Source organism: Chiloscyllium plagiosum, chromosome 20 (genome assembly GCF_004010195.1).
Source record: "Chiloscyllium plagiosum isolate BGI_BamShark_2017 chromosome 20, ASM401019v2, whole genome shotgun sequence".
Lineage (NCBI taxonomy): Eukaryota > Metazoa > Chordata > Chondrichthyes > Orectolobiformes > Hemiscylliidae > Chiloscyllium > Chiloscyllium plagiosum.
Window position 1 is genome coordinate 43,271,450 of NC_057729.1, and position 11,216 is coordinate 43,282,665.

At 36.7% G+C, this 11,216-nt stretch overlaps 1 protein-coding gene across 2 annotated transcripts in view; it reads left to right on the forward strand.

The window, feature by feature from the left end:
- Positions 1-7,840, forward strand: part of cables2b (Cdk5 and Abl enzyme substrate 2b) — a 39,314-nt gene extending 31,474 nt beyond the window's left edge. Inside the window, exons 7-9 of one of the 2 annotated variants that reach the window (XM_043710632.1) lie at positions 763-869; positions 1,820-2,024; positions 4,784-7,837. In XM_043710632.1, coding sequence (XP_043566567.1) covers positions 763-869; positions 1,820-2,024; positions 4,784-4,924 — 453 coding nt within the window. In that variant the 3' untranslated portion in view covers positions 4,925-7,837. Of the gene's footprint in view, positions 1-762; positions 870-1,819; positions 2,025-4,783 lie in introns of both variants that reach the window. The other variant, XM_043710633.1, reaches the window with a different exon arrangement.
- Positions 7,841-11,216: the final 3,376 nt, after the last annotated feature.

An 11,216-nucleotide genomic window follows, 5' to 3' on the forward strand; every position in this document is an offset into this window, starting at 1 on the left:
ACGTCCTGCTTTTCAGCCGCCTTCCTAGTTCTCCGAAGTCCCGCTGTAGTATGTTCCTCCTCTTCTTCCCGACATGTACCACCACCTCTGGCTCTTCACCTTCGTCCTTGAGGATTTCCTGCACTCTGTCTGTGATGTCTTTAACCCTGGCACCAGAAAGGCAACACACCATCCTTAAGTCCCGTCTACTGCCACAAAAACCCTGGTCAGTTCCTCTCACTATGGAGTCCCCTATTACTACGGCTCCGTGCGATGTCCGACTCTTCCGCTCTGTCTCCACGCCAACGTTTGATTGACAGACCAGGCCGCCTCGCGGACTGGCAGTGTCATCTGTCTCTACTGTTTCCAAAAGATTCAACTTGTTTCTGACAGGTACTTCCCCCGGGGTCTCTTGCACCTGTCTCCTCTCTGTGGTAGTAGTTTATCTAGCAGTCTAATTGACAATGAAATTATTTTGTCTTTGAAACTGAAGAGAAAATATAACTAGGAATGACTCACTGTATTCTTTGGTATTTATATCAAAATTCCTCAAGGATTAATTAATTTTACATTCTTGAGACCTGAAAACATTCAATTGCTGCTCATATGAGGTAATTTATTGGGCAAAATGTATTGTTACTAATTATACATTTTTACAAATTCCTAGCAAAGTTTATACCTATTGCGATACATATGCAATATTTAATCATGTAGAGTAATTAAAATACACATTTTGTATGATAGTGATTGGCTTCACAAATGAATTTTCTTTTTTTTTCCCAGACCACAGTGATTGAATATGTAAAACCATCTGATTTGAAAAAGGATATGAATGAAACATTCAAGGAGAAATTTCCTCACATTAAGCTGACGCTTAGTAAGATAAGAAGGTAAATGAACCAAATGAAGACAGACCAGTGCAGCTAATGACATTTTAGTTAGTTTCATACTCAAGCTGATTTAAGGACACATTTATTTGCCTTCCATCAGTTTTAGAACTTTTTATATTTTTCTTGATGAATTTCCACCATTTCCTAATTGTATTGGAACCTGCTGGGTTATGGTTTCACAGGTACCAAATTTGCTTCAGTATCCATCTAATCTCGGTCCTGTCTTCCAACACCTGCTTCAAGCATGTGCCTCTGAATTGTGAACCATTGTAATAGCCTTAGCTATGCACTGTGCATGAAACAATTTACGTGTAGGCTCCCAAATAGCTTTTGTGTAACTCCTCTTAATTGCGTTTCAGGACATAAGGCAAGTAAATCTCACATACAGCTGAAAATTAAACTGATGAGCTTTAAATTACTTCTATCAAAGCTATCAATAAAACACTAACTTCAAACCGTATCTACTGAAATTTGTTTGTCACTAGCCTTTTTGTTTGCTGTTTGCTATCAAAGATAAAAGCATTATCCCAACTCTAGTAGTGTTTCTACTTTTGATTGAAGCTATATTTCTATTGAGGTTGTTGTCAACATGTTTGATTAAATTTATGATTACTGTTTTTATGCAGTGAATTAATGGCCTGTGGTCCATATCAACTTATTCCAGCTAGACACACTTTTTGATCACTACTGATCTATTGATCTCATTCTAGTTTTTAGTGCCTACAGATACATTTTGTCGACTATAGTGTCAACTGTAAAGTCAGCAATCTTGTATGTCTGTGAAGACAGTCTTTATCATTTAAAATAGAATAACCACCTGATAAAGCTGTAACACTAATTTTGGAACAAAAATGTAGAAATAATAACTTAATAGTTTGATGTATTGCTGTTAATCATGATATTAAAGTCACCAAATGGTTTTATCATGCATTTTTCTGTTTCCTTCGCAGTCTGAAACGTGAGATGCGAAACCTGGCAGAAGAGTGCGCTCTGGAACCTTGTACTGTGGCTTTATCATTTGTTTACTTTGAGAAGCTTGTACTCCAAGGCAAAGTCAATAAGCAAAACAGAAAGCTTTGCTCTGGTGCTTGCTTACTGCTAGCAGCCAAAATCAGCAGTGACCTCAAGAAGCATGAAGTGAGACATCTGATTGATGTGAGTATAATGCTTTACATCAAGTTAACAACTTTTTCTTCTTCACTAGGAATTCAAGCTTCAAAAATAACTAGTGAAAAGTATGTGGGGAGGGAAAGGAAAAGCCTCATTTCAAAAATGTTATTTAGACATTTGTTAATGAAATAGCATACATTAGTTTTTGTTTAGAAATATTCAAATAGTTATCTAGCTATACATAAAACTTGTCAAAAAGTACAGCGCTGGAAAAGCATAGCCGGTCAGGCAGCATCCGAGGAGGAGAATCGACGTTTCAAGCATAAACCCTTTATCAGGAATGACACTTTTTGACTCTGATTTCTAGCATCTGCAGTCCTCACTTTCACCTATAGATAAAACTTGTGTCTGATTACAATTTATCACTTGAATATTTCTACCTGCGTTTTGATGCTTCGGTCTTTTATGCCAACATAAAATCACTGTGGACATGGTCTTAACATTACGTCAATGTAATTTTCAGTGTAGTTCTAAATTAACGGGGACATCTTACAATTGAAGATCATAGATGAATATTCAGACCTAAACCCCTCTTAAACCTAGTACTTTTTTGTACCCAATGGCAGAATATTTGCTGGATACTAAAGTTTACAAATTTTTTATCACTTTTGCTTGTTTATGTTACCGTTTATGCTGCTGTAGTGTTGAAATCTCTCTTGAATAAAAATAACTGTCCACTAGAGTCAGTGAAATTAATAGATGGGGTCCAATCTTTGTTAATTATATGGAAAGTGAGGAAGGAAGGGAGAACAGATGCTCCGTTGACAACTTTGCTGCTGATTGAGCTCTGCCCAGAGCCTGTGCTAAAACCATGCAATTTGATTGGTAACATGATCTCTTTCCAATTGCTAGTAATTCAAACTTAAATCTATATTCCAAGTACAACTCAATTAGACAGAAAAACACACAGAACCCCAGATGCTGGAAATCAGAAAAAACAGCAATTGCTGGGAAAACACAGCTGGCCTGGCAGCATCTGTAAAGAGAAAGTAAAGTTATCGTTTCAGATTCAGTGATCCTTGTTCAGGACTAAAAGTCTGAAGAAAGGTGACTGGACCCAAAACATTAACTCTGCTTTCTTTCCATCGATATTGCCAGACTTGCTAAGTTTTCCCAGCAATTTCTGTTTTTGTTTGCAACTTGATTGGGTTTTCTGGAAAGCTAACTTGAAAGTCAATGCCATTTTAACCAAGCAATTAGCCTTCAGATGTTCATCTACACCTTCAATTGGTATCTTATCAATCACAAATGAAGGAAGGACTTTCACAGTTCTATGACTCTGTGAGGATCATTTTCTTTAAGTTTTATAGACTTTGTCTCCTCTCTGTAGGGTTAGAATGAGAACTGTATATAGTAATGCAAAATAGTATCAGCCATCTTTTACCTAAGTTGAAATCTTTTAATCTGCTTCAGTAAGGATGCAGTTTTCTTCAATGCCACTGCTAGATGGACTAATGGGTTGCACAAAAAGTGCTTTGTCACTATCAAAAATTAAAGTTGAGAATTGCATCAATTGATGTGGTTACATATGAGTCTGAATTTTATAATGTGTAACATGAATATTCATGATCAATATAATGAGAAACTGTTAATATGGATTTCGATGAGAAAAGTAGACATGCAATTTGACAAAGTACAGGGCAACCTTGATTATCCAAGCATTGATTAATCGAATTTCAGATTATCCAAACAAGATCTCAAGGTGCCATAAAAATGGCATTCGGCAACTCAACATTCAGTTATCAGTTAAACGGCATTATGGATTGCACTGCCGGATAACCGAGGCATGTTTTGATAACCGGCACTCCTAAATTACCGCTTGTTTATGATTAGATCAGTTATCCAAACGATCAATTATCCAAACAAAATACTGCCCGCCCATCTCGTTTGGATAATCGAGGTTGTTCAGTATAGTGATCTCTTAAATGTAAGGAAAGTTCACTGTTGCAAATTGTCAGCTGTTCATCTGAATGACAAACCGTTCCAGTCAAGTGAAATTTATAAATTATGAATGAATACTTCAGGGAAATTCTAGTGAAGCTCAGATGACATTTATGCTGATGTCATTACTCACCACTATAATGACATTCCTGCATGTGTTGAGACTGACCAACAAAACAGGTTCTTTGTCCTGACTGACCAATGTCATGGGTGTTATTGGGATGACTCTCACTGGTGGTGGTTTACAGTGGGAACATGCACACTGTTTTAAAAAAAAAATTGTAAAAGTTAAATTCCTGTTTCCACAAAATGAATTAAAAATCAACAAATTGTTGGAGAAACTGCAGATCTTGTGGCATCTGAGAAGAGAAAGCAGAGTCAACGTTTCAGATCCATTGACCCTTCTTCAGTGATTTGTTCATGAACAAAATAAATTACTTGACTATGCACACTTTCATACAGCACAATTAAAAATTGATTAAATACATGACAAACCATAAACCCTATAAGGATTGTAATGGGTTTTTCTGATTGTCAGTAAAAGTACTGGTATTACTGATCTCTGCAATATTAAAATTTCTAGTTGGTTCTCAAGGAGGTGCTTTTCCAGTACCTCCTAAACCTGGCTGGTCAGATCTCCTGATTCAGTTTAAATGTGTCAACAGTTTCATGTATTTGTAAACTTATTAACATATCAAAAGCTGTCTCTTTTGTCAAAAAACTTGTTTTTGAAGATTGGCACAATTTGGTCTGTTTTTACATCAGCTTTTATATTTGCTTTCTTTTTTAATTTTTGCATATAGAAACTGGAAGAACGATTAAGATTGAACTCAAAAGAGCTGGTTTCGTTTGAGTTCACCACACTTGTGGCTTTGGAGTTTGGACTTTATCTTCCTGAGAAAAAAGTGTTACCTCACTACAGGCGACTTGTTCAACAATCCTAAATGCAGTTACATTCCTCCTGAAGATGACAAGCACTTGGAAGAAGCAAGCAGTTCTTCCTAAAATGCTGCATTCTTGAATTGTGATTCTGTTAGCACAGGAAGTATTGTACCAAAGTAACTTCTACAGTGCTAATTAATAATAGTCACCGATTTGTCCAATTTGTTCAAAACTGATTTTTTGAAATTAAAGCACCTTTATTCAAAATTGGATGAACCTTGTAAAGGAATATGTTTGGGTGATGGCCTGTCATATGAACAATGGCAATTTATAGTAATAACTTATTACCAAAAATTCATTATGGGCAACAGCACTTTTGTACATGTTGACTTGTCGTTGCTGTAATATTGTGTTCTATGCTATCTGTTCTTCCAAGAATTGTCCTACTGTAATTATAAAACTGACTCTGCTGTTAGTTGCACATATGTCACCACTCTATGTTAGAGATTCAAATGAAGCACGTTTATAGTGCTATGCAGTCAATATTTAAACTTTTTGAATTTTCTGTTTTCACTGTGTAGTATGTGAAATGTATGCAGACTTTGGTGATAACATGTTCCTTTCAGTCATCACCTTTGTAGAATGAAAATGTCTCAAAAAAACTGTTTGGATGTTCTATTGTGAAATTATTAACCTTATCAATGAGGTGCTGGTTAGTAGATGCACTTAATGACTTTTATTACAGCTTGTGTGTTGAAAAGTCCATGTGCAATTCATCTTTTAGTTTCTTCTTTAAGCAGAGTAATGCTAGCTTTGGCAATTATTTAATATTTAAATATCAAATGTGTTGTCTTTTTTTTAAAGAGTTTATGTTCCACTTTAAAATGTTATTTTCTATCTGTTTCTTCCGAGAAACACTCTCTGGTCAAGCAGCATGTGTCGAGTTAGGAACACTGTTTCAGATTGGTGATCTTTCATGAAAGCTGTGGACTAGAAATTTTAAATGTGGCTTCCTACCTCTATAGATGCTGCCTGGCTTGCTGACTTAACGTTTTCTGCTTGTTTCAGTTATCAGTAGTATTGTTGCTTTTTTTCTTAAAAAATATACTTGCTTCACAGTGTGAAGCCACTTCAGGTATTGATAGTGGAACTAACAATGAGCAAATTGTGATGCTCACATAGAATACCACTTTTTCATGAAATATGGATCAGTCAGCAATTTCAAAAACTGTGAAAAGAGCACAATACCATAAGCTTCTGTTCTATTTTCATTGACTGTTTGTCTTTTATATAAAAAAAACTGTAATAGTCCGTTCAACCATTTAAGCCTCCTCAGCTATTCAGTAACTTATGGCTGATCTGTACCTCAACTTCCTTTACCTGCCTTTACTTCATATCCATAACCTTTACCTAACAAGTTCATCCATTTCAACTTTGAAAACAACTCAACATCTAATCTTTTGACAACTTCCAGCCATCTTCCAGACTTCCACCACCTTTATGAATAGTTTCATGCAAATAGCTTGCTGTAATTTTAAAATGATCCTTTGATTTTCAATTTATTTTATCAGTTAAATGCCTTGATTAGATGACCGTTCAAGCTTATAATAAGAAACAATTACAAATCAAACAGTCTTGATGGTTTAAAACCCTTTAAGTCCTAGTTCTACTCTATTGATAGTGTGCTGTACATTCTCTGCAATTCAGACATCTTTCTTGAGATGCAGTATTGAAAGTCAGCACAGTATTAGAGATGGTATCTAAAGAAAGGTTTGTACTATTGATTCATTTTTTTATTTCCAACTGCTTTGAGATAAAGTCACCATTCCATTAAGTTTTTGAACACTTTCTGCACTAGCTTTTAGTGTACATGAACACCCCAATGCCTTTGCTCCTTCACAACTCTCATAGCGCCCTCGACTGGGAGTATTCCATCTGCAGTAGTTTACTACTTTTGTTGAATATAGGCTTCCATTTCTTCTCTTTCCCATTTGGTCTATTTTAATTGTTAATTGAAAATGTGGATTATTTTGCTACATGGGTGCTATAAAGCAAATGTGTTTATAAAATAATATGCTCATTTATTTATTTAAAATATATAATAGAAAAATGGAACTGGTTATTCCTGTAATGGTACTTGTCTTTGTTTTGTTTTAGGTAAATGGGAAGTTTTCTGGGTAATTCTAAATAGTCTGTCTTTTTACTGTCTCATTGCACAAGTGACTTTGTTTAGAAACTTAAAAGCTTCTGTATTATAAAGTTTATGCATATTTTTATTCATTTTTGTATTAGTAGAACTTAAACTTCAAGTAAATTTTTTTGATTTTAATATGATCAGGTCTGTGGTCACTTTCTCAATTCTAAAAGACAGGATTTTCCGAGAGCAAAACTGAAATAAAACCTGTCGTGGTATTAAATGTTAGATTTAATCATCAAAGTATTTTGTTGGTTTACAGCAACGTACCCTACCTTATCAATGTTTGCAGGTCTGTGCACTACTCTATCAAATTACTTTTTTACTTTCCCAGTCTACTGCACCAATATTGTCATTAACTAACAGCCGAGTTAGCTAACTTACCAAAACATGCTGTGCCTTCAAAAATAAGCGCCAATCCATGATATCCTGAAGTCATTATTTCTATAATGGCTGCCAGATTGTACTCATTTCTGTATTCTCAGTTCACCTGTTTACTTTTGAACGGTCTGTGCATTCAAAAGCTATTAGTTTTACCTTTTTATGCTCTTTGTAAATTCTAGTCTTGTCTGCTAATTAACTCTTAATTCATACCCTCTAATCTCGCTTGCCACAGTCTATCGTTTCCCATATGAATGGCTTTGTCCTTGATTTTGACTCTGCAATTTGATTTACCACCACCTCCTGAATTTGATTCTCTTCTCCCCTATTTAATTTAATATCCTCTTACTTCCTTAGACAAGAGGTTGGCAAGCATGCCAGCTCCAGCATGGTTTTGATAGAGCACAGATCTAGTAAGATGTACTCTGATACCAAAAATTGAGCAAACACACTTAGAAATGTAGCCAGTCTTGAGGGTGTAACCTCTCCAGTCTTTGACTGGGTGTAACCTCTCCAGTCTTTTAAACTTAACACAGGATCTGGCTCTGTCTTTATCATATGAATTGGGTAAAGCAGATTTTAATAAGCTTTTACTACTTGTTCAGTTTAGCCTTTTCTATAGGCACCTTAAATTTTACTGTTATGGCTGCTGTCACCAAAATGCTTCCCCATTGTCAATTCTATCACTTTCACAGTTTCACTCCCTAAAATTAGACATACTACCAACCCCTCTCTTGTATCTTTATCACTGCTGGCTTAAGAAGCTTTCCTGGATAGATTTTAAGACTTCCACCTTCTGTAAGCCTTCCAGTTTGTCGATCCAAGTTGAGATTGGGGAAGTGAAAATCTTGTTATTACCCTTTTTATTTTACAATTCTCTGGGATTTGTTGACATTTCTATCCCTGACTGGGGGTCTACAGTAAACTCCAAACATTGTGATTATCCTTTTTGTTTTGTTTTAAAGTTCTACATCTGGCCTCATTTGAGGAATCCTGTATGATATCATTTGTCCTTGTTGACTCCTTGATCTATATTGCAGCAACACCTCCTATAAGACCATAACAAATAAGAACTGGGGTAGGCCTTTCAGTCCCTCAAACCTGCTCTGCCATTCTATAGGATCATGGCTGATCCAATGTTCTTCATGTCCATTTTTCCTGCCCATTCTCCATAATCAGGGCGATGCAGTGGCTAGCACTGCTACCTCAGCACCAGGGTCCTGGGCTCAATTCCAGCCTTGGTTGACTATTTGTATGGAGTTTGCACACTTTCCCCATGTCTAAATGTGTTTCCTCTGGTTGCTCCACTTTCCTCCCACAGTCTAAAGATGTGCAGGTTGTGTGGGTTGGCAATAGTGCCCAGGGATATGCAGGCTAGGTGGAATAGCCATGGCAAATACAGGGATAGGGTTGGGGGCAGGGAGTGGGTCTGGATGGATGTTCTTCAGAGGTTGTGGACTCTATGGCCAAATGTCTGGCTTTCACATTATGGAGATTTTATGATGACCTGTGATTCCTGTAGTGGTCACGAATCTGTCAAAGCCTCAAATATACGCAAGAACTTTGTCCCCACAACTCTCTACAGCAAGGGCTTCTTCTCAACCCTCGGGGGGGGGGGGAGGGGGAAAAATTCTCTTCTCAATCTTAAATTAGCACTTTGTTATTTTGAGACTGTCCTCTGGTCACAGACTCTTCCATGAGGGGAAACATCCTCAGCATTTACCCTGTCAAGTCCCTTAAAAATCCTGTATGATTAAATGAGATGATGTCTCATTCTTTTTATCATCAATGAGTGAAGTCCAAAACTCTTTATCTTTTGCTTATAAGATAATCCCAAGGATCATAGTGAATCTTTGCTACGCTGCCTTCAATGAAATGATATATCTTAAAGAAGGGGATCAAGACTGCAGATATGATCTCACCAGAATCGTGTACAGATGCAGTAAAACATTCCTGCTCTTATACTCCAACTCCTTTGAAATAAGAGCCAATATTCCATTAGCCTTTCTGATTGCCTGCTGCACCAGTGTACCAACATTGTGTTTCATGCACAACTATTCCAAGTCCCTTTGTGTTGCAGCTTTATGATTTTTCTCTTTTTTAATAACTTTCTGTTCTTTTGGTCTCCATTCCAAAATGAGCAACTTTACAATTTTCCAAATTATACCCAGTTTGCCAATTCTTTGCCTGCTTAGCTAACTTATCAATTTCACTAATTTTTTTTATTATTCATTTGCAGGATGTGGCTGGTTCACTGGCTAGGGCAGTATAAATTGCACAGAGAGCAGTTAAGAGTCAACCACCTTGCCGAGAGTCTGGACCCTGCTGTGGATTTGTTGTGGGTTTGTATCCCTCTCACTTGCAGCCTTTTTACCTATTTTTGTATTCTCTGCAAATTTGGCTACAGTACATTCACTTCCTCCTTATTGTAAAAATTGTGGTCCCAGCATTGATCGCTGTGGAATGCCACTAGTCACAAGTCTCACCAACCTGAAATAGAACTCCTTATCAAATAAAACCAAAAGACCTGTGAATGCTATAAATCGGAAACAAAAACAGAAGTTGGCGTTCTGAGGAAGGGTTGCCAGACCCAAAATGTTAACTCTGATTTGTATTTCCAAATAAACCTGTTGGACTATAACCTGGTTTTATGTGATTTGCAACTTTACTCTATGTTGTGCCTTCTAGAGTGATTTGTTTCCTCTATATTTGTATGTACATCACCCCCTACTTTACTTCTGCTCTAAAACCGGTCTCCCTATGTAATTTAGGTGCTTTGCCATTTTTTTGCTATGATGAGTAGAAGAGCCTGATCTTATTTTATCTCTTGTGTATGATCCCCAGAATTATTGTTGTTATAATGTTTTGCTAACATGGATGTCATTTTGTGGTGTTTCAAATTAATTAGCACTGTTCCAAATGCTATTCCTTTTTCTGCTTTAGGGCTGGACAATAAATGTTGGCTCAGTGACAGCTACATTACCAATTTTTTTTAAATGTTTGAATAGGATCCAAGGGATAGTCTAATCTGAGAAGAAATGCACAACTTAGTGAAACAATGAATGGCATGAAAATTGTAGTGGGCATGTTTGTTGAAAATGAAAGATTGAATGAAAACAAGTGTCTTTCCATTTAATAAGAATTAAAGCTCATTGCAAAATAAGATGTGTGGAAATGAGAGATTAGACTAATCATAGAATTAGGAAAGCACTAAGATACCAGAAGAGCTATGAACTTCAAAAGCAAAATTATATTGCTGCTTTTAAATGTGTTTTAGTTATTTCTATAACTTAATAATGTAGAGGTAGGAACCCTCAAGAAATTTTTAAAAATACCTAGTTCCAGTCCAACAGCTGCACCAGTGGAAAATAGCATCTCTAAACCGGTTGATTCGAGAATTATCTTCAAAACATTTAGGCGACTGGTTGCAAGTCCTACCTGCTCCAGATTTGTGGAGAATTTATAGCCCTAAAGAAACAGGTCCATTATGCCCACGATCAAGGAGCAATCTATTGTAATCCCATTTTCCAGCACTTGGCCTGTAGCCTTGTAGATGTTTTCTAATCAACCTGTTGAAATATGTTATTAAACGCTTCTGGGGCAGACGGGTATTGAAACCGGTCCTCCTAAGCCAGAAGAAACGACACTACCACTGCAGCACCCAATCCAGTTGGTCGTGAAATTGAAATTAAAATTTACGGGCTTTTGTGGTGCAATGGTAGTGTCCCTACCTCGGGGTCAGGAAGCCCGGCTTCAAGTCCCACTTGCTCTACAAGTGC